Below are 23,925 nucleotides of genomic sequence, written 5' to 3'. Positions count from 1 at the left end.
TAAACGTTGACAGGCTAAATCCTTAAATAAAAACCCCATACTGGGATGGCTGCAATTAAATAATGAATTTAGTACCTTATGAAAACTTTCGTAACGATTTATGGTTTTAGGAGATTTTTCGGAGGTTGCTCCACACTTCGATTGGAAACTGTGGTCTTCTAGAACTTTTTTGGTTTGCAAACTTAAATAACTATTCAAACATCAATTCCCACAGATACACATCAAAAGTATGCAAAAATAGAGTAAAAAAAAATTAATTATTGGCAGTTACAAGAATAAAAATGTAGTACAGGGGCAGTGGTATAAAATATTATAGTACATGCAAAATTTTACTATAGTTTTCATTCTTTTATGTACCGCCTCTGAGAAGGTTAATTTGAGCATTTTTCCAATAATTTTTTCTAACGATTAAATCATTTTTCTTTTAAAAATTAAGTAGGTGTACGATGTTCAGATCGCTTAATTATTGCTTGATTAATGTAAGGATATTTCTACGTATTTTATTTATCAGTGGGCTTATTTCCATGTGAGCATACATCTTATTTCTGTGTGGGCTTTTTTCCTGTGAGCATTTATACCTGTGAGCATTATTCCTCTGGGCTTTTTCCTGTGGGCTTTTTTCCCAGAACCGGAAATTTTTGTCGGGCCCCCTTTCGTTAGTGCTCTAAGCAGTGCTTACTTTGCTTTATGGCTAATCCAACTTTGAGAGCTTGCGATCCGCTTTAAAACATGCTACAATCGATCGGTTAGAGTGCATTCCATATGTACTGTATTTCCAATTACAGTTTAATTGTATCTTCATTGCACTAACATTACATTGAATAGGTATGGTATTAATACTGATATAGGGTATTGAAATTTATCATTTTATTGCAAAGGTATTCATATAAGAATTTTATAATACTAAATTTCAGTCTTTTAAAATGGCCGATGTTTCATCTCTTTTCATTATTCTCAGTTCATTTAAAAAAGTTCTTTTAATTTCTTAAAATTCCATTTTAGCAATGAATGCTTCTTCCAGATTTGCAGCAGATTGTTTCTACAAATCGAAATCCTGTATCTACAACGTCGCTACCACAACTCTGTACGAAGATTCCCACCCTTGCGTTACATACATTGCGATTGAGTGCTTCGCATATCCAATCACCAAACCTCTTGTTATCATTTGGCATTACTGAACATGTTCTTCCATTGTCTGTCAGTTCTTTGTACTAGGGGAAAAAACACAATATATAAGTATTTACATTTTATTATTATTATTATTTAAAAACCTGAAATGACATTGAGAACTCTGCAATTACATTTTCTTATAAGTTAAGCAATGGCATCAGATGAAAGCTATTACAGTTGCATTAAGACTAAATCTTGCTAATGGTTAATACAGACTTTATTGGAAACTGCTGAAGAAAATTGTTCTTTAGAGATATAATTTTTTTCCCTTTAATTAAACTGAAATAGTCCCCTCCCCATGGCTGGAAACTTGCTTGTTAATTTTGGAAATGGCTAAACCCATGGTATATTTAGCAGCCTCCTCACCGAGAACGTTGCTGAGGTGGATCCCAAGCAGCAACTGATATTACTCTAACTGGGAAAATCCAAACTCTTTCCGGGATTTGAATGATATGGCAGCCATCTGCTAACCATCGTACCGAACAGGACGGCAAATTGAAATACTGAACATAGACGTTTGTCAATTAATTAAAGAATTCAAAAATCTATTTGTTGAATTCCCCTTCAGAAAACCATTGTTTTCTGACGACCTCAATTTTAAATTAATGTACTCTTTTTTTTTAATCAGACAGTTTTTAGTTTTACCTAGTAGTTGGAGACCGGGGATTTTGTAAAATTTGTAAAAAGAAATGCGCTATTCTGCAATTCTAAAACTACAAATATTTTCATTAATTAAATTTAAAGTTCAATTGCATATGAAACATCAGTTATCCGCCAGTTTCAGGCTCGTAGTCGGGATGAACAAAAAGAACAAACAGGTAACCTCATCTTACTGATCTTCTTCTTAACGTTGAGGTTAGATGGCTTTTGAAGGACAAAATACTGACCCGGCTGTTCGTCCTGCGTGAAAAAATCAAATTATTTTTTCATCAGCAAAATAATCCGGAATTTCATCTTTATCAAGACCTCGTGTTTGGCTTTCTGTAAAAAATTAATACCCATCACTGAGTGAAAAGGCAATGAAACTTTTAATTCAATTTTCAACAATATATTTGTGCGAAAAGACATTTTCATCTGTAATAGCAATTAAAACTCGGTACCGATCTCGGCTTGAAATAAACGCGGCTCTTCGTCTTGCAAGGACGTCATTGGAGCCAAAAATCTACAAACTGATTTCAAACAAACAGGACAAGTATAGCACTCAAAATGTGCAATAATCAAATAAACTTAAACTTTTCATTTTTTAAAAATAATTACTCTATGACTTTGTTACTTTTAATGGGTGCATTTCACGTTAATACAATAAAAGTTTTCTGATTATTATTACAGTGTAAATGTATTTACTTTTTCTCCCTAAATTTGTATTAGTGGTCCGTCAATTATAAAGTTATACATTTAATGGTCTCTGAAGTTCTAAAGGTTAGCGACTACCGGTCTATGGTATATCGGTCACACAATATCGCAATATAGGGGATTTTGCGCCAAATCTGGCAACCCTAACACCGCTTTGCGGAGAAGCCAGCTTACCGTAGCTGGCCATTTCGTAACACATGCTGTGCGCTTAATTCGAGCAATAAGTAAATTATCTAAGGCTCAAATATAATATAAAGAGTTATCGGAAAAGTTGCATTAAAAAAAGATATAAGCAATGACACAAATTAACAGTTTGTCAAAATTCTTATATAACAGCTAATTATAATAACATATAATTGTAATATTATGATGAGAAAATAGTCAACGAGGGAAGAAGAAAGTACGCTAGTACTAAAAGTAATAAATTAGCTCAAAGTGTTGTTAAATTTTAATTGAAGCTTAAAAGTATTTGTAGATCCAACTCATCAGCTAGAAGACATGAATTTTACCTAGCAAATTAATACATGAACTACATAAAAACAAAATAAGATACTAAGACATTGATCTGAGTGAAGTAATTAATAAAGAAGAAGGTAATTCTGCAAAAATGAATCACCCTCGTATACATTCTCATAATTTCTTTTGAATTGTACAGTTTTATAGTATAAGATTTTCTGAATTTGGAAGTTAATTTATAATTTTTGAAGAAATATACAATTGAGATTATTCATAGCACATTATCTCCGTCTGGTGATAGTTGCAATCTTTCTTTCTCTTAAAATTAGCAAAGACGATTTTAAAATGCATTCTTATTTTAAGATGGGCTGAAATTTCTGGATATTCCTGTTTTAATTTCAGTAGTTAATTAGGATGATTCTATACATAATGTATGCAAAATAATAGAAAAGAGAACGTATTATCTTCCATTGAATTTGATTATTTACACCTGTAACCATTCTGTGAACAAGTAAATTATTTCAGAGAAGTTGCATAAATCACATTAGTTGAAAGCAAGAAATAGGTAAATAAATACAGTTTTTTTTTTTTTTTTTTTTTTTTTTTTTTACCATTTCGACGCAAAATGATTTACACTGCATCAGCAAATCGCCATCACATAGTGTATCGTTGAGATCAAACTCATTGGACGTAATTTTATTCTCATTCGATAATCCTCCCTCAGAGATTAAGTAACTTAAGCACTGGCATATTTCACTGTGGGTGATCCTAAAATATAAAAGTAAAAATGTGAATAAATATTTTAAGGTGTAAAACGCTACTTTAAATATATTTTTATGACTGAGTGTAATTAATAATAAATACTGCGAGGGGAAATGATGAATAACGCTATAACTCTCTTTAAGACAAAAGAAATATCGCAAATATCGAAATGCTCTAATCGGTTCATTTTAAATTAGAGAATTATTAGGAATTAGCGAAATACTTTAAATAGTACTTGACTTTATCTGAACATTTCTGAAAGGGAATACAATAATTTTTTTAAAGTATTATTTAAAACTTGTAACTGAGTTATTATAAAATGTAAGGGGAATAATTCTTTTAATTATACTTATCAGATTTTTTTTACCCTTCATTTCAACAATACATATTCCAAAACTCTTTATTACGTTCTTCAGTGCGCATCTCATAGCATTTGCTTTACAATACCTTTTAACAGATTGCTTTCCAATACGAACAATTCTTGCTTAAAGAGTTTTATAACGTATTTGTCAACAGGATTTCAATTTATGTTTACAATTCAATATTAAGGTTATGATATATTTAGATAACATTTATAATCATTATAAATTAGATACATTTAATAATTAGATTTCTTCACAGTACTTTCACAGTTGTTTATAAGTGAATAAATTCTTCACTTCAAATACATTTATAAATAATTTAATGACCTGCCTACGTTAAGAAGCCAGCATAAAACTCGAATTTCCGAGAAAAAAAGACTTGCGTGGGAACATTTAACAATCTGGAATCAATAAGAGGACCATTCATGATCGGACCTCCTTTGGCAGGATATACAAATGTTTTTACCTCCGTCGATTACCCTATTTTCAAATTCTTAATAAGCTGTCTTGATGATGTAGCACGTTCACATGGTTACATCATCTTGACCGCACATGGTACTTCCGCAAAATTCGCAAATGTATCCCTCTTCTGTTCCACACATTTGCGTAAAACTGTACATAATTTTACACAAATGTGTGGTTTCAAATCAAGGGAAAGCTAATTTATTGGCATATCTGTGTGTATATTTATTAATTTGGCGAGGATTGCAGCATTTGATGGTAATTTTATTTTTAATTAACCCAAATAAGTAAAACGTGTAAGCTCAAAGTGATTATTTTTCAGATATATAAAATTAAAACGACGAGTTTAAAATGAGCAGCAGTAAACCCCCTCCTCTAAAAAATTTTAAAAGGTACATGTTAAATAATATATGGATGTGAAAAAAATTTGTTTTATTTAAAACATTTTGGCGTTTGGAAAATAAAATAAAAGTAGCGAATACTCTATCAAGGGTATCGAAAGACGTATACAATTTTAAATGTACCGTAAGGTATTTTTCATTCTTTAAGCATAACATTTTTCTTAAAATCTATATTTTTGTAGTTCAACAGCTTGGAATTTTATAAAACAAATTCATAACCAAAATTGCTCTTGTTAGTTATCGAAAAATAACCAAGATGTGATTTTTGCGTAAATGTCACTAAACTATACAAATTGCTATTATCCATCACACTATGAATGTTTCTTTCATGCGAAAGTGTCCCTTTTTCGATTTGTATGGAACTGTCGTGTGTCGAAATACTATCAGAACCCTGTCAAGCGAGCTTCTGAATGTAAACAAAGAACACCCCATCTGGTGACCCAAGCTTCAAAGCAGGGCTTCACTTCTAGTGCCGGTTGCCCCCCTTCCTTTCCTACCTCCATGCTCCTGGGCACATGGAGGTAGGAAGTAAGTCCTTTCTTACCTCCATGCCTGGGCCCACGGAGTCACCACTCCCGGTTCTCAGGTTTCACAATGGCGGGGAAAATGCATGCCTGGCCGTGGTTTAAAGATGCTACGTGCAAGTACTACGCGGACTGCGAGTCACATCAGGACATTACCTAGCGAACTCGATGCCGTCTCACACCGAAATTCGGAACCATCTGTTCTACGACACTTATGGTACAAAATACTTGCTGCAAAATTTTATTAATAAATGTAAGTAAAAAAAAAAACTTTTAAAATTGTTCCTTTCTTGTGCTGTAGCGTAGCGCAATTTAAAACATCGAGGATAAATAAAAGGTCTTACGCTTCGTCTATCGCAGGTATGGCAAAACTTCAAGAAGATGGGTGTCGCAGGATAGATTTTATGAACATTCGAAAGCCGCAAGTAGAAATTTATATCGTTTGAAAAATAATGAGACAGTTTTGAATATAAAGAAATTTTTGAAGTAAATTAATGAATATGTGATTAACATGATTACATATAAATTGGAATAACTACATCTTATATCTACTGCTTTGTGTTCAGAAAGATTAAGCCCCAAGGAAATAAAAATTTGTAACGCTTGTACTGAGCAACTGAGCGCTTTTTCATCAAGTAGAGAAACCAAATACTTTCTTCTGATTTCCTTTGTACCTCTCCGTTTATAATTATAGTTGTTTCATTTTAGTAGAAGTAAACTATGTAGAGTCATTAGGATATTTTGGAAGCAGAAGACATGAAAAATTAGCAATGCCCTCCCTGGGACTCGAACCACAGACCTCTCGAATACAAGCCGAGTGTGCTGGCCATTACACCACGAAGGCATACTAAGAAGGCGGGAGAAATACCTTATAAATGAATCGGAAGCATATTCATTGCTCTAAATGCTCTAAAATTACACAAAAAGTGTTATTTGAGTAAATTACAAATCATTATTTAAAAGAGAACTGAGTGTTTTTTTTTTAATGATTCATGAGCAGTCTTTTAGAAAGTGTAAATTAAATGACTTGCTTTTGCTTAAAAGGTAATTTTCTTCACACAATTAACATAAGGGAAAAATACTGAGATCATTCGAATCTTTGGATCCTAACCTAAGAAATTGTTAAACATCTCCCCCCCCAAACTTTAGAATAACTACTTTAACTACCAAGAAAAAAAAAAAAAAAAAAAAAAAGAATATGATTGCAATTTCAGTGGTGTTTGAATAATCATTATATCTCATGACGGCCCTGACTGATACAGTATTTCAGCGTTGCATCCAACGTAAGCTGTGAGAATTTTTTAGTAATCTGTACACTGCGCATCATTCAAAATTCTCGAAACTGTCTCCCAAATTGCCCCGATTATTTTGGACATAGATAACAAAGTTCATGTGTATCACTGAAAATTCGTGAAACTATTTCTCGAATTGTATTGATAATTTTAAACATAGGTAACGAGATTCATGCTCATCATTGAAAATTCTCGAAACCACCTTTTGAATCGTTACGATAATTTTGGACATATATAATCTATTGCTAATAAATCTAATAGTTCATGCCAGGCTATATAGATGCTTCGTTGAGCACATAAATTCCATCTGTCTACCAGCTGAATTCTTCAACCTAGCTGTTTAATTTTGAGTTGGTTTTCAAATACATGGCAAGTAAAAAAAAAAATTTACAGAAAGAAAACATACCTGTCACTGCTATAATGAATTTATTTCACAAATGCAGATAAAACATGAACGCATATTTCTATGGACATGCACAGATGTTCGATGTGGAGGCCTTTTGTAACGCGGCAGACGTCAATACAATAGTTCAATAATACATACAATAGTTCCTAAACTGTTGCCAAATAGGAGTACGGATCCATCATATTCTAAATGTTGGACTCATAAAGGTGATCAAATGACTTACGTCTGGTCTTGAATTTCTAAGTAAAATAACTCAGAAGAAATTTTTAAATAAATTATTGTCAGCCTAACGGTTACATATTACAACTTTCCGTTAGGTTACCTAACCTAACTTCGGCACAGAAAATAAATTTCAAACTGTGTTTGAAATGGAGTCTGTAAGCAGAGGTTATTCTAGAAAATAAAGGATCAGACTTTAAACGTTTACGGGAGCACAATTTCATAACTTTGTACTACTGCTTAATCCAACTTTTCGTCAACGTTTCATTTGGCTACTAAGCTTTCATGAAGGACGTGTCAGTCGTACATCATGATCGAAACTTAGAAGGCAAAAAATATCAACAGATTAAAAAATGTGTAATCAAAGCCGGGGCAGCTGCAAAGCGGAAGTACTAAGGGGTAAAACATTTTAGATATACCGGGAAGCAAAATGCATTTAGGTTAAAATAAAACGATTATTGGGGAAGTCAAACAACAAGAATCAGCGTAATATTTGTAAATTTTGCAGGACTAGTTTCGATGGTTTAAATACAGAATCATCTTCCTCCAGCTGCCTAACTGCAAACGCTGATTCTTGTTGTTTGACCAATAATGTCCAAAATAGTTCATGGCAAAAAGTATGCGGATGAAATCCGTAAAATTTCCTGATACAACGAAACTGTTTCAAAGCGAATTTTGGAAATTAATAAAGATCAACATCAGCAACTAATAACTAAGTTCAAAATGAGTCCTAAGTTTACAATCCAGTTGGATGAATCAACCGATATTACCAACTTAGCTTAATTATTAGTGTATGTTAGATATATCTTTGAAGGACGTATTCATGAGGAATTTTTGTTTTGTCGCTGTTTGGATGGACACACAAGAGGAGAGGACATTTTTGAAAACTTTAATAAAATTTTCATTGATGAAAATTTGCAATTGAAAAATTGTTGACATTTGTACAGACGGCGCTAAAACGATGGTCAGTGAAAAAAATTGGATACCTAGCAAAGTCAAGGAAAGTGGCAACGAACATATAGCATTTACTCAATTTACTCATTACATAATACATCGAGAGACCCCTGATGACCAAAAAAATATCAGCGGAGTTAGATATGGTGCTTCGAGATAGTGTTAAAAGCGCTCAATTTTATTAAAAGTCATGCTCTGAGCAGTCACTTGTTTTCAAATCTTTGTTTGAAAGGGTTCTGAATGACCAAGACATAGATTCCGAATACAAACGCTTATTATTACATGCAGAAGTAAGGTAGTTTTCAAGAAGCCACAGTTCAAAAAGGTTATTAAAATTAAAAGATGAAGTTCTTCTAATTGAATAAAAATCTGATTTTGCGATTTTATTCCATAATAAATTATGGCTACAAAAACTATGTTATTTGAGTGACATATTTGAAAAACTAAATGAACTAGTTTGTCGCTTCAAGGAAAAATTTACAACATATTCATATTCAAATCAAAAATTAATCTTTTAATTAAGGAAGTTACCATATTGAACTATAGTAGAAAAGGTTTCGTTAGAAATGTTTGTCGCAACAAGTGAATTTTTAAGTGAAAATGATGAAACAGATCATCAGAAAGATGAGTTGTTAAAAGTGATAAATGGTGATAAATGGACATCTTCGGTGTCTTAAGGAATACTGAGAAATATTTCCTTCAAATTTTAGTGCCGAAGAACTAATATGGATCGTGAAACCATTCGGAATTAATGGGGAAAATATTACTCATTTGCCATTAAAATCAGAAGAAGAACTTGCTGAGTTATTAAATGATTCGAGGTTGAAAACTGATTTTAATACGAGGTCATTAGAAGATTTTTGATTAGGATTCGCAAAAGAATTTCCAACGATTTCTGAAACTGACATAAACTTTCTTTTATCTTTTTTGATAATAATTGTTTCATAATGAATTTCATAATAATTTTTCGATAATAATTTATTTGATGATAATTAAATTGATAACAATAAATCTTTTACCTTTCTTTTACGATATATTTGCGTGATATGACATTTTCGTCTTTAACCACCATAAAATCAAAGTGTCGATTAAGTGTAAAGAATATTGAAGAAATGCTTCGTCCTGTGGTGTCGACAATTTTGCCAGGATTTGATAATGTAGTTAAAATTAAACAGAGACACCCTTCCCATTGATATCTAATCCTCGCATACGCGCTGTTAGAAGTAAGTGGGATTTCTCAGTAAGTGACCGTCAAAGTGGTTACACTTAATGGACAGATTATAGTTAATGTTTTAATTTACCCAAGTAATTAAATTTATTTTTATTATTGTATTATGTTTTCAAGTTTGTTACTTATTTAAAATTTTCGCATTGTTTTATGTCTTCAAATTAAAAATTAAAGTTAATGACTTAAAACTGCAATAGTATATTACAGTACAAGTGAAGAAACTGACAGTTTCACTCACACGTGTATCGGATTTGCGCAATGCTTATGGGGCCCCACGAAATTTTCGTAAATAATATGGGGTCCCCACATCAAAATGTTTAAGAAATTCTGCTCTAGAATATTAGAAGATTTGTCACCGATCAATTTAAATTAAATTTCAGAATTAAACTCATGTCCTACATTCTTATGTTTGAATGCTCTTTCTGTTTAATAAAAAGATAAGTTCTATGCTTCGTTCCTTTTAGGTATAGGAACTGATAATATCTGTACATCTTTCAAAAGTTTATCTAATGAAAGGGTACATGCTCTACGTTGTTGATAGTTTCGTTACTGCTTTTCGATTTGTGACAAACGCAATTTCGAAATTTCCTCCGATTTTTTACTTTCTTCAACCGTACTGTTAATAAATCCTATTACAAAATTGTTATCTTTCTCTTTAGAATTTAAAAGCGTATCGTTCAATTCTGCAATTTTTAAACTTTAATCGGCTTCTTTGTCGAGTTCTTTCAAAATGAAAATAAGATCTTTTAATTACTACATATATACGAACAATCTTCTAAAATATTACAACAAAAATTTTTCCCTTTCTGCGAGCTTGACAAGATGGCAGAGGTATCATATCCAAGATAAATCGATAGTGAACATTTATTTGCCAATGTATACAACTTATATGTACAATAATATTTAAAAAAGGTTAATCTAACACAGTTTACAGAAACAACCGTTGTGTTTAACGCTTTTAACTCAGGTGTTATCTCAACACCCTACAGAATTATACCAGCGCAACCGGCTGGAAATCAAACTCAAGTGCGAACACGTAACAAAAATTATTTCAGACAACTCCCGATCTTGAACTGATTGTCTAGGTCTCTTTCTGGCTCTTCGCTGCCAAGGAGGGGGTGAAGCTGACTGGCTAACCGAGGAGTGATGAATGACAGTATATTTCTTTAACTTTGAACAGAAATATATCCAGTAATGTTGATAGTAAATCATGTTGATATGAATAATGTTAGTAACTGTAATGTGAATAAAGCAAATAATGCTAGCAATTGTAATCTAAGTGATGCAAACATTTCCAATGATTATAAAGCTAATGCGATCCATGCAAAATTTCTAATGATTTTAACCCTAATATGAATTCAAAGCTCCTCCAAATGGAATGTGGAATAGTGCCAAGAATGTTAATCAGCCTTAAGCGATGATGCAGCAGCAGCATATCGCTGTAATTTCCATGCAGTCTATATTCCTGTATTATAATTATGTTTGGATAATATTAATTTCTCTAATTTTCTAAAATATTTAGTCACTGATCTACGTGATATTGCATTTCTTGGCCATCCCAACGTCGTTTTTCTTAAGCTACTTCTGAACAGTGCTGATGATAAAAGTGCAATAAGTGCATTTTTTCTAAACAACTGTATATAAAAGTACACACAGTAAATTTAAGGCATTCAAGGCCAATAAAAGTGTTATTAAGAGGCTAACTCTCCAACTTAAATAAGGAAGAAATTAGAGCGGGGCTTTCAGGTTACTAAAGTCTTGCAATGAACTAAAAATCGCACCAAAGCACCTATGCTCTTGTTCCAGGTGCTGTTATGGCAATCTGAAAATATCAGCAAAATCTATTAACTAATAGATCTAATGTACTTCGCGCTGAAAGCTGAAAAGTGTGTGGCAAAATACTAAGTTCTCCAATGTTTCAGTTGCCAGAAATGGCACCACTTGTCTAAAAAGTGTTACGTTGCGGCACATTGCGTCATGTATGCCGGATTTCGCAGGAGCTTTGATTACCTATTATAAAGGCAGAATAGAAAAGCCCAAGAGCAATAATTACTGGGAAAAAAGACATCCTGCATCATTGATCGTCGTATAATTGTAGCATGTTTGCAACGAATAAGATACCAATTAAGCCGACTAAAGTCAGGTCTGGAACAAGTTATTCACAAGCTGCGAATTCTGAAAATTTCAGTAAAAGTAACACGTCTCGAAATGAGGGACAAACCTACATAAAAGAATCTGCAGCTGCTGCAATGTCAGCTAATCTATTCTCAAATATGGGTAGTATTAGAAACTTAATAATAGTAATAATGAAATCGTAGTTGTGATTATAATAGTTTCGCATATTTGCTTGGATGGGTGAAAATATTTTTTGAATTCCAAAATATTTTTGGTGCTAACTAAGGCAAATAAATAGACTCTTCAAACGTAAACTCACCAATCTAAAATAAATGCAATCCCAAAGATATCTGTCAGAAAACTAACATACTTTAACGCGCATTAAATGAAAAAAAAATGAGTTAGCCAAGACAAATAAGTATCTCAGATCACTTCAGTGGTTTAACGTTCGTTTATAACTTCAAATTCCTTTTAGAAAATTTCTTTTCGACATCTTATTCTTATTGCAATATTACTGGATTACTTGCATTAATTTTATCTTCGAACCCCCCTCCTCACAACATTAGGCCTCGTTTCTAAATTTGTATGTTATTGAAAGAATGTCCCATTCCCTATTTACTCCCTATCATAGGCTCATCAAGATTTTATTTCCACTCCAGCCTCAACCACCATAATCCATTTTGTTTCCTTTCCGCAGAGTGTAGCGGCATGGTCACGTGGTTTCGTCGTTGACCAAATTTATCGTCGTATAATTTGTTTTTGTAGCTCCTATACATCAATGTTATCGCCAGAAGGAACATGTTTTCGTTTCATCAAATGTCCATTCCAATTTCAATCGTTTTCAAGTATGAGCAAGGCCTTACCGTGCCAGTACACCATCCTGATAATCAGGGCTTAAATTGCGCCGGAGCAGGGCTCCGGTACTTCTCAGTTTTCGAGAAAAATTATAATTTCAGCCGGAGCTCACCGGAGCACTAAATAAAAGGGCTTCGATACTTCTTTTATGTAAGTGAAACACAATTTTAGCAGGTAAATATTTTTCTTAACAGTAAAACATGCCTTAAAAATCCATTCTAACTTCTGTCTTTCCCTCGTACTCAAGCCTTGCTTGAGTGCTTGAGCTTTTTAAGGAAAGAAAAGCCTCCAAGGTATATGTCAAAGGCTTTTTCTCCAGTATCTGCAATGAATTTATGACAGCGGGCAAATTTTGTGTTCCTCAAAGTACTAAAAATGATACCCTGGTTGTACACGTTCCATGCTAGTGACTTCCTATTGCAGAGCTTCTGTAGACTTTCTGAACAATGTAACCGGTCTTCCGTTTACTCTTACGTTGTTAACGAATCGTACTCAGGGAAAATTTCTGCATGACGGCTAGAATTATATCGACAGGGCATCGCGATCAGAAAGTCTTGAACTCTTAGCTCTTTATTTTCGAAGCTACACTTTTCCGTTAAAATTTCCTTCCACATCCTCATACTGTTTCAGATTCTCACTATTCTCCTTAGTGGAGCTTTAATCGTTTTATCTTTTTTCCTTTGTGTGCTGCAAAAAGAGTGGTACCTGTCATCCTTTGGAATAGTACATTATACGTATAATCAGGGCTTAAACTCAGATGGAGATCGGCTGAGCTGCTTCTTAGCTTCTTAGTGGAATTGTAATTCCAGCCGATGCCTCAAATAAGACAAGATCCGGTTATTTTTCTATTTAACTATTTAAATTTAACTTAATAATTTATTACATTTCTCTTTATATTTCTTTTAATTTAATTATTTTAATTTTTTAGCTATTTTATTTATTTATTTTTTCTTTCGTTCCTCACAGTCTTCCATAGAGCTCCGACATTTCTAATTTTAGAAATTAAGCCCCACTGATAATATGCTCATCAAAGCTCGAAAATTGCCATCACGAGTCACTCTAGGATAGCGGCTTTCTTTTTTGTGCTCCTTTTCAAATTTAAATAAGAGTCTGATTATGTATTTTCGGTAGTGCATGAGAAGATTTACTGTTAATACAATGCAAACATTTTGAACGAATGCTTAAGAAACCGTTGAATTCCAAGGAAAGTGGATTTGAGATATGCTTATTTTTAATTGTTCCCTCATCCTGTAAGTTGCTGATTATGTAATTTTTCTTTCCAAAATTTCAAACAGATCGGTTATTCAACTTATTAACTTATCGTTCTTCATGCATTAATTTAATTAGAGGTTATATTAAATTAAGTCCCTGCTATAAAGTCCTATTATAAGCCGATCTCCCTTCTAGAGTTCCAGCGGCCGAGAGGTGAAGTCGCTGAACACTGGTAGTTCGGCTGGGGGGGTCGAATGGGCTGGCCGCATGGACGTTTTCACGGTTTTCACTAAGTTTCACGTGTATACGAGCCAGTTTTTCTTAAAACGTTCTCCACGAAAGCATCCCTCCCCTTTGGCAGATAGCCCTCGAGTGCTTAATTAAATAAACCAAACCAACTTAAATTAGGAGAATTGTGTATTTATTTTCTTCTTGCCTCATGAAACTGATTGAAATTGGCAACCTAATACTCTTTTGTTATTTTTTCTGATCATTAATATGTAAAATGAATCATACGAAATGTTTCTTTGTAGATTAAACTAGACTTTATCGTAATCTCTAGCGATATGGAAAATGCCTACATTTGCTTAAAAAATAATAACAAGTTTATATGCATGGGTAAAATGTTTAGTTAAACGAACATTTTTGCTGAAATGTGCATTTAATCATATTTCGAGTAATACCTACTCGATATAAATTCATACTGAATTTATATTGTTCAGCACAACAGAAGTTAAACATCAAGATGATTTCGTGTCATTTCAATTCAGGGAACACTAGAAATATTACTACACGATTTCGTTACATCACTGAAAACCGAATTTCAGAAGGATATCACCTAACAATATTAACTGAAATTAGAATTAATAAAATTTTTAGCCCTGTAATTTTCCTAATAAGTTCAATAGTGTGCTGCTAGGATATTTTATTTGTAGTTATTTTGAATTTCTAATGCGTGGTAATACTTGTAGGGTTCTGCTGCATTTAAAAGCTTATGTTAAAATCGTGCAGACCCTAATGGAATGGAAACTAAGTTATCTCTTTCATTTGGAACAAATAACAAGTCTTCCGCGAAGGTTAAAATAATCTTTATTGTTATTACTATTTAACTCTTTAATGAACAGAAAGGCACTTGCTTGTGCGACAGACATTCCTCCGCTACTTACGGGTAAGACATAATTAACATAAGATAAATTCCGATGTAATTAAAGTAGTCTGAGACAACATACAAAACAGACTACTTAAACAGGCTCTAAATGATTTTCGTGAGTATTTCGAATCGTCGGCTAGCAACGTGCTAAAATCGGAAATTCAGTTTGGCATAGATAGCGATAGTAAGTTAATCACAAGATAAGGCTCTCATCTAAGCATTTCAATACAAAGCTTAAATGTACAAGCAATTGATTTGCCTTCTGGAGAGGACTACGGAAAAGAGAAGTTACAGTAAAGGCTTAAATCGTAATAATTGGTTAATTAACAAAAAATACCTTATATACTCTTGTGGTAAGTATGTTATTTTATGCATCTTTTCTTTGATATTACATATACAAAAGGAATTAAAAAAGCTTAAACTAATGATACCAAAGTCAGAACAAAAATTAGCATCCTCATGAAAACCTTAAGGCAGTTTTTCCCTGCAACAGCAACTTAAATAATTCACGAGATTTTGGTAACTACATGAATCATTTAACATATGTACGTCAAATAAACAAGAATAATGTAAAAAAAATATTTGTTTATGAGAGTCTATTATAAATTCATAAAACATAAGAGGAGGAAATAAATTCATAACCATTAGCAACTTCGGCATAGAACAGTTTGAAAATTATAATAATAAAACATTTTGTTACTAATGCCTTGAATTAATAAAAACAAATAAGTAAATAAATAACATCTTCATTGACAAAGAGAATTATTTTATACTAAAAGATTTAACGTCTCAAAAACGCTATCTTAACTAAAAACCAGACATACAGAAATTGGGATATATGTTATTGATGTTACAAGTATACGGTATACATATGTTTTATATATAACGTAATTTTTATACATTACTCAAAAGTTAAACCCAAGATGACCAAGATGATAAGAGAAGTCTTCATTGTTTCTTAGATATATTCTAGAAAATTTTGAATTTGAACGAAAATCGATTGATGTACTTCCGACACAAAATGTACTGAGACTGTTTTCGTTAACAGCTGTCAAATGTTTTTTTATCTTATCAAACAACAGCTGCAACATGATCTTTCATTCTCAGGTGAAACTTGGCGATTCTACCTATGCTCAGATTTATTGAAAGAACTTAATAGCGATTCGTATTTCTAGTACTTATTCTATTTTTCTGTTCGACTAACTACTGTAAAGGGGAGGAAAGAAGTTTAACATGAGTGTCACTGAATGATTAGAAATAGCAGAATACCATGATGCCGGAAATATATTTTTAAACGCAATTACTATTTACATGTGGAAGATACGCACATCAATATAAAATAAAATTTTTGAGAGTCTTAGATTGACGTAGATTTCATACAAAACTCAATTTTGTTTATTTAAACAATGTCCAGAAGTATTCGGTGGCTAAGACATCTGCGGCTAGCCTTATGCGCGTCTTCATGGTTTCTCTGCATGTAACCTGAAAACAAGCCCGTTGCCCTTATGAAGTCTTCTCAGAATATATAACCTCTAGTCAAATAGCATACTTATGCTTTGCAGTAATCAAGAAGATCCAATCCATGTTTTCTTAAAAACTAAAACTCAGTATTTGAATTTTAATTACATAAATTCTACTGCACAGTAAGGTTGTTCTTTACGCCTAATTTTATGTCTAGTGAACAAAACTGGTATTACCTACTTACGAATTTATCAAACTCAAGATTCCTTATCTGGGCTATCATGAAGCTGACTGATTTTATTTTCGAGCTTTCCTTTAAGCCTCGTTTCGTCATGTCCTTTCTCAGTCCAGAAGTTTGTGCAGATTTTAGCGCAAGCAGCGTAGTTTAAATTGATATGAATAATAGTAACCGTAATGACTTGCAGTAAAGATATTTGCTGTTGCCACCGTCTTGTCTTGCCACGGAAGTTTCTGTTTGATTAAAATTAATCGCCGGATATTTAGCCCGATTTTGTGAATGTGAAATTTAGTAAAGCATGCTGTTCCACCCAGTTGTTATCCGCAACTTCGAGGAGCACTGGTTTTTGTTGTAGGGTTTTCCTCATTTTGCATAACAAATTTATTTTAAGTTGATACCTTTACCTGTTCTTCTCAACTTCCCCTCACATTCTCTCGCCAGGATGAAAATTCAAAGTTAAGTGCATAACTGCAATTCATGGAGACATCTTGATTTTATGTTTCTATTATTTTAACCGGCTTCACAGCCAGTTTAAGCTAAGGGTAATGACTCGCCACTACAGTAAAGGTAACGTTTGAGAGGAAGTGGTTGGTAGAGCTACCCTCAAAATCATCTATTTAGTGGTTGGTAGATCATCCCTCCTCATTAAATTTAAACTTAGAAGCAATGTAGTTTTCATAAACTTCTCCTTGCCTTCAATCGCAACAAAATTGTGAGTGACGTTGTAAAGACATTAGGTATTTTTGAAGCAGAAAAGATGAAAACTGAGCAACGTCTTCGCCCGGAATCGAACCACGGACCTCTGGAATACGCAGCCAGCGTGCAGACGACCACACCACGAAGGTATGTCAAGAAGGCGGGAGAAATACTTGATCGTAATTCATATAGGTCACTACTCTGTATATGCAATATTGATAAATTTTCAAGTGTTATTGAGAAATTGTTGATTGTAAGCAGTTTAAATTCTGTTAAACGATCTTCCTCTACTTGCATTATAAATAAGCAAACTAAGGAAAATTTTTAATGGGGAGAATGGATTCCACATTTGGAAAATAATAAACAAAATAGCAGAAATGGTTCGGTCCATCACTGAAAAGTTGCACGTCAAGGTCATATAAATAGAATTTGAAAATATAACTTAAATTACTTTTTGTAGAAATGAATGGTCCATCAGCAAAATTAACAGATTGACTAAATAAGTCTAATAGACAGATAGAATAGATAGAACTTCGAATAGATCAAATACATATTCTAATTTTTGTTTTCCTTTTCTCCAATTCAACGATTAAATTGCCAGAAATAACACTTAAAATTTCTACTCGAACCTTTTCAGTGCCTTCGAAGTGTTTTTCATTGTCTGTATTTTCATCAGCAAAACTTTTCCTCTATCTTTGTTGTCACTCTCATCATCATTCGCTTGCCTTACAAATACAGACAATGTGAAAACGTGTGTGCCAGTGGCAGTCGTTGCATACTTCAATAAGGAATAATGTCTAATACTGAAATTATATCCGTATTATATTATTGTTTCTTTCTCCTTTCTGCGAACATTTGCTTATTTTGTTAATTCTAGGCAACAACTTTTTCCGCAAGGTAGTAATTAATCAAGGTTGTTTTGTCTGTGTCAGATTTTTTTTTTTTTTTTTTTTTTGTAAATGATTTTACCTTTGTTCTGACTGTGATCTTTCATCTTCAGATGCAGAAGCTTTAGTAAATGCTTTTTTACTCTCACCGTATCAGCTTTTTAGCAATGTGTTGCTTTGGTTGAAGTTGGATTTAAGTAATTTATCTAAACTTATATTTGAAATTTTCTTCTATACAATGTTTCAAATATTCCGCTTGTGAAATTTTATGGGCACATATCCAAAGAATCTTCAACTGTTTTTCCATCAGCTTTACGAAACATTGCACAATAGTTAACTAGTTTATAATGCAATAATTTAGAAGTATTGGGAACATCTTATTTCTTCACAGAAACTTAAAAGTTCTTTCGCCGTTATAATTAATATCTGATCATAAGTTTGATGAGACAGATAGTTTGTTCTCCCTGAAACACAGTATTCATATCTCTCCAGATGGTTTTCATCGACTCATCAAAACCTCCTAGCGCAGAGCGGTAAAATCGCTGAACACCTATAGTTCGACCTTGCTTCAAATTTCGGCGAACATGCCGGCTGCATAGGAGTTTTCAGAGTGTTGTCCTATCTGTTAACTCGGATACAAACCAGTTTCTCTGAGAAAGTCCTCCAGGAAGACATTTCTCCTCTTAACATAATCATAGCAGTTAACCAGTTTTAGGCATCTGACGAAATGTAAAGGCAGCAATCCAACTGAAATTAAATGCATACGTTCTGTCAACTGTTTCCGTGATTCTAAGATAGAGTTTGTGGGAATACATCCTAATGTTGTAAATGCGGAAATACATCCTAATGTTGTAAAAGCTCATAAAAATTATTAATTGGATGTATTACAAACTAGAAATGCGGTCTCTAAGTTTTCTTCTTTTAAGTATTTGGTACAAAATAAAACGAAGATATAACTTACTAAGGACAGATTTCAGAAATGATAAATGCCCGAGTTGGGCAGAGTAATGTAATGGCCTCAGTAACTGAATAAATTTCGCTACAGGTATTTGTAGGGTTTATATTTATTTTAACTAACATTTATTTTAAGTTTAAACTATCTTTCCTGTCAAGCCTTACTTTCCCCTGGAACTGCCAATGCCAGAGTATGTAAATTTTAGTAGAACGCGCAAGGATTCAAATTATCAGCGGAAGTATTCTGAGTTAAATAGAAAGGAAACGAGTTCGAGGTGTGCTGTTCTTACTTCACGAGCGCGGAGGTAGTTAGCCAGAAATTGAAGAACCCCGCGTTTCGGCCTGTGTGCTTGCCTGGAAGAATTGTTAATCGTTCAACTGATCTTCAAGTTTGCTGAATTAGCAGCGGTATTGTAAAACGCGGTGAGGTTAATTACTTTTAGAGAGCCTCGTATTTAGAGTCTTGTCATTAGTTTCTTTTCAGGTTATTATTTTTATTTTACCGCCGAGTTGGCGTAGTTTGTGAGCGTCAAGAGCACGCACTTGTAATTTATTACGTTGAATAAAAAGGGACTTAAACCCTTAGCAAGACTCTGTCATTTATCCAGTTTCAACAGTCACCTCTTGGTTGCGTGCAAGTTGGAGGCGCGCAACGCTACATTGGCGCCCGAGCACTTATCGAACTGAAATGGCCGAAAATTGGATGGAAACCGCTGGACAACACCAAGAAATGACAAGCCAATTGGAATGATTTGGATACCTGGTCCAGACTTTGAGAGCGTCAATCAAGCCAAACGTCAATTTCGACGGAAAAAATTCGGTGGCGATATTTCTAGAAGGCCTAGAAAATCATTTTCAGCTCTACCCTGTGCCTGAAAGACAAAAAGTTGCCATCGCCACATCCGCACTAAGAGGACAGGCCGCGCTATGGTGGAAAATATAGGCAAATTTTTATTAGGGGAATTTGGAAGCCAGACATATACATTTGAAAATTTCAAAAAATCGTTAGTAAAGGCCTTCCCCATAGTGAAAGATCGAGCAAGGCTGGAAGCCGAACTATATAGTTTCTATCAACAGGATATAGAAGAATTGACGGACTTTATTCTACGAAAAATTAAGCTGACGGATATGCTGTATGGGAAGAAACCCGATGCGGAGATTATTGAAATAATCTTACCAAGATTGTTACCCGCTGTTCAAGACTACTTCGAAATTAGAAACCCAAGAACATTGCAGGAGCTCTTCGAATTGGCGGTGAAGTTTCAAAATCGCAGAATAGCGGAAAAAGCTAGAGGGGCAACATATTCTCAAAGAACCCGAAGGAAATCTTCAAATGAGGAAACCAGAAATGGAAATCGCTCTTATGGGGGAAAGAGCTATCAAGCTAACTCATCGAACCTCGAAGGTCAAGGCCCAAAAAGAAAATTCGAAAAAAAAACATCCGCGTACCCAGAAGGCACAAATTGAAAGGAAAGCTTTAAACGAGTAGAGGGGCCTGTGAAAGGGAGGGTCCAGACCCCGGAAGTTTTAAAAAAACCCTCAAAAAGACATTTAAATACGGTCATCGTAAAAAACTCACATCTACCAATTATACCAGTCCTGGTTGGCGATGTACCAGTAGAAGCCCTCATCGATACAGGAGCAGAAGGAAATTTTATGAGCGAAAATTTCTTCAAAAAGAATTTTTATAGGGTACGATTATTTAAAACCAAAAATACGGAAATTATAGCGGCGCAAGGAAAAACATGTCACTGCATCGGGAAATTATCATTAAACATACAGGTAAAAGAGGAAAGCCTCAAAGTATTAATTTTTGTAGTGAAGAATCTGCAAAATCCTCTTATTTTAGGTATGGAGTTTTTAAGGGTCGCGAGGGCCAAATTGAATTTTCAAGACAGTTCCGTGGTGCTGGAGATGGACCAGAGGGTGGTGGAACCTGTGGAGAAACCGCAAGTGGACCTTAGCCATCTGAATGACCATGAAAGGCAAGCCATCCAGCAAGTGGTGAGTAATTTTTCTAACTTGTTTTCAGAAAAGCCGGGAAATTGTCAAATAGTTACGCATAAGATACAATTAACTGCCGAAAAACCTTGTAGGACTAAACCTTACCGCTATGACAAACAAAAAGACGTAATCATCGAAGATTATATTCAGGAGATGTTAAAGAATAAAATAATAACGCCCATAAATAGTGAGTACGCGAGTCCAGTCGTACTATGTAGGAAAAAGAACGAGTTTCCTCCTTCGGATAAAAGGGCTTGGAGGTTTGCTATTGATTACAGAAAACTAAATAGTATTACTAAATTCCCAGTTTACCCTTTGCCGGTTATAGAGGAAATTATTAGACAGATCAAATCGACAAGATACATGTCTACTTTGGACTTAACGTCTGGCTACTATCAAATAGCTATGAGACCCGAAGACATACATAAAACCGCGTTTATAACAAAATCGGGCACTTATGCATTTTTACGCATGCCCTTTGGGTTGTGTGGGGCCCCATCAACATTCCAGAGAGCTATGGACATTGTTCTAAAGCCTGTCCTAGGAAAATCAACTTTAATTTATCTAGATGATATAATTATAACGAGTAGTACGTTGGAACAACACATTAATGATCTAGAACAAGTTTTTAAATTATTAAAAGAGGCCGGTCTTACAATTAACGCCTCAAAATGCAAGTTCGCAACTAAAGAACTTAAATATCTTGGTTATAAAATTTCGCAAAAGGGTATAGAAACGCAAGATTCAAAAATAAAAGCCATCAAGAATTTCCCACCGCCCAACACCGCCAAGAAACTTTCTTCTTTCCTTGGGTTATGCTCTTACTATCGGTCTTTCATAAAAGATTTCGCTAATATTGTTGAACCACTCTTAGTAATCAAAAGAAAGAGAGGTAAATTTACGTGGACAGCGGAAGCAAATACAGCTTTTGAAAGATTAAAAGAAGCGCTCATCAATGCCCCTGTTATAAAATTCCCGGAGGGGGACGAAAACCTGGAAATTGCAGCAGATGAGTCAGACTATGCGGTGGGTGTGGTTCTTATGCAAAATAGCCATCCTCTGGCATTTTTTAGTAAAACGTTGAATCAGACACAAAGGAATTATACAGCTACAGAAAGAGAAACATTAGCCGTATTAATGGTTGTACACAAATTTCGAGTTTATTTCGGCAAAGCGCCAGTAACAGTCTTTTCGGATCATGCGGCTGTTGGTAGACTTTACTCGGGGAAAAACCTAACGCCCAGGTTAATAAGATGGGCTTTAAAACTCCAAGAATATAATATCAGAATAAAATATAAACCGGGTAAGGAAAACAATGTAGCTGACGCACTTTCTCGTATAAAACTGGACGATGAAGGAAATGAACTTAAATGCGCTGTGTTGACTTCAAAAATTTTAGATTCTAGAGATACGATTATTACTGAACTGAAAGCTGATCCTGAATTTGGAAATATCTATGCATATTTGAAAGACCCCGAAAGCTTTGAGCACACAGATATCGATGCGATAAGAAATAGAGCAGAAAACTATGAAATAATAGATAATTTATTATTTTATACGAAAACAACAAACGAAAATCTTGAGTACAAACCAGTCATCCCAGCCTCGCTTCGATTAAGCATTTTGAAGGAATTACACGACGCGAAAACAGCGGGTCATTTAGGGGTCAGAAAGACTTTAAAAAGGGTACGCGAGGCGGTATATTTCCCGCAATTATACAAAATAGTAACGGCGTATGTCAGGTCCTGCAATCAATGTCAGTTAATAAATGATATTAATTACAGCCCGGCCGGGTACTTAAATAGGATTCGCGCTACATTTCCGAATGAAATTTTAGGCATAGATCTTCTTGGTCCCTTCCCCCAGAGCGAGTTAAATAAAAATCGTTTTCTTTTAGTAATAGTAGATCATTTTTCAAAATGGACAGAAATTGTTCCACTTAAACGCGCGTCAGCAAAAACAGTCGCAGATGCATTCTTACACAGATACATTTTAAAATACGGTGCACGGATAAAAGTCATTAGCGATAACGGAAAACAATTCATTAGTCACATATTTGAAAACATATGCAATGGACTTGGCATACGCCATATCAAAATGGTTCCGTATAGACCACAGACAAACACAGCAGAAAGAGTGAATAAAAACATAGTAAAAATAATTCGCAGTTACGTGAGCACACATCACAAGCGCTGGGATGGCTACATAAATGAATTAGCTTATGCTTTAAGAACGGCAAATCACGATACTACGGGAAAAGCCCCAGCAGAATTATTTTAGGCCGAAAGTTAATTACGCCATTAGATAAATTATTCTTTGTGAAACAAAGAGAGCAAGAGTTTAAACAGAAAGATCTGCAAAAACTTATTGATCAGGCGCTTAAAAGCTCGGATACGGCAAGAAATAAGCAAAAAGCATATTATGATAGAAAACGCCGTGAAGCAGATTTTAAAGTTGGGGATAAAGTATTGAAGCGGAAATTTTCTTTATCAAGTGCCCCAGACAATTTTACGGCAAAGCTAGCTCCAAAATTTGAAGGCCCCTATGTAATTCAGGAAATCAAAGGAGTCGTATTATATCTTAAGAACGACAGAGGGGAAATCTGTAAAGCAAATCCCGACCAGGTGAAAAAATACTATAATCCAAATGATTTTGAAATCCTTAAAAGTTTCTTGCAGGACTCAAGTCTAAACGAAGTAGAAGGTCCAGAAATAACAACAACTGTTCCACCACCCAAGAAGCAGAGAACTGAAGAGAGGCCTAG

General features: G+C 34.2%; 1 protein-coding gene across 2 annotated transcripts; it reads right to left on the bottom strand.

Annotated features, from left to right (window-relative positions):
* Positions 1-845: 845 nt before the first annotated feature.
* On the bottom strand, positions 846-15,983 carry LOC118181190 (uncharacterized). Of its 2 annotated transcripts, none has more exons than XM_035350270.1 (3): positions 15,827-15,983; positions 3,591-3,747; positions 846-1,211 (listed from the first exon to the last, which is right to left on the bottom strand). In XM_035350270.1, exons 1-3 carry the CDS (start codon positions 15,871-15,873, stop codon positions 999-1,001), a joined length of 417 nt encoding a protein of 138 aa, XP_035206161.1. In that variant the 5' UTR covers positions 15,874-15,983; the 3' UTR covers positions 846-998. The 2 variants fall into 2 exon arrangements, with proteins under 2 accessions (XP_035206161.1, XP_035206162.1); XM_035350271.2 differs by having other exon boundaries at positions 15,822-15,968.
* Between the last annotated feature and the right edge of the window lie 7,942 nt (positions 15,984-23,925).

The sequence above is a fragment of the Stegodyphus dumicola genome, chromosome X1 (assembly GCF_044657685.1).
Source record: "Stegodyphus dumicola isolate Sdum_Otavi_A_Nest chromosome X1, ASM4465768v1".
Lineage (NCBI taxonomy): Eukaryota > Metazoa > Arthropoda > Arachnida > Araneae > Eresidae > Stegodyphus > Stegodyphus dumicola.
This window is presented reverse-complemented; position numbering and strand designations above follow the sequence as displayed.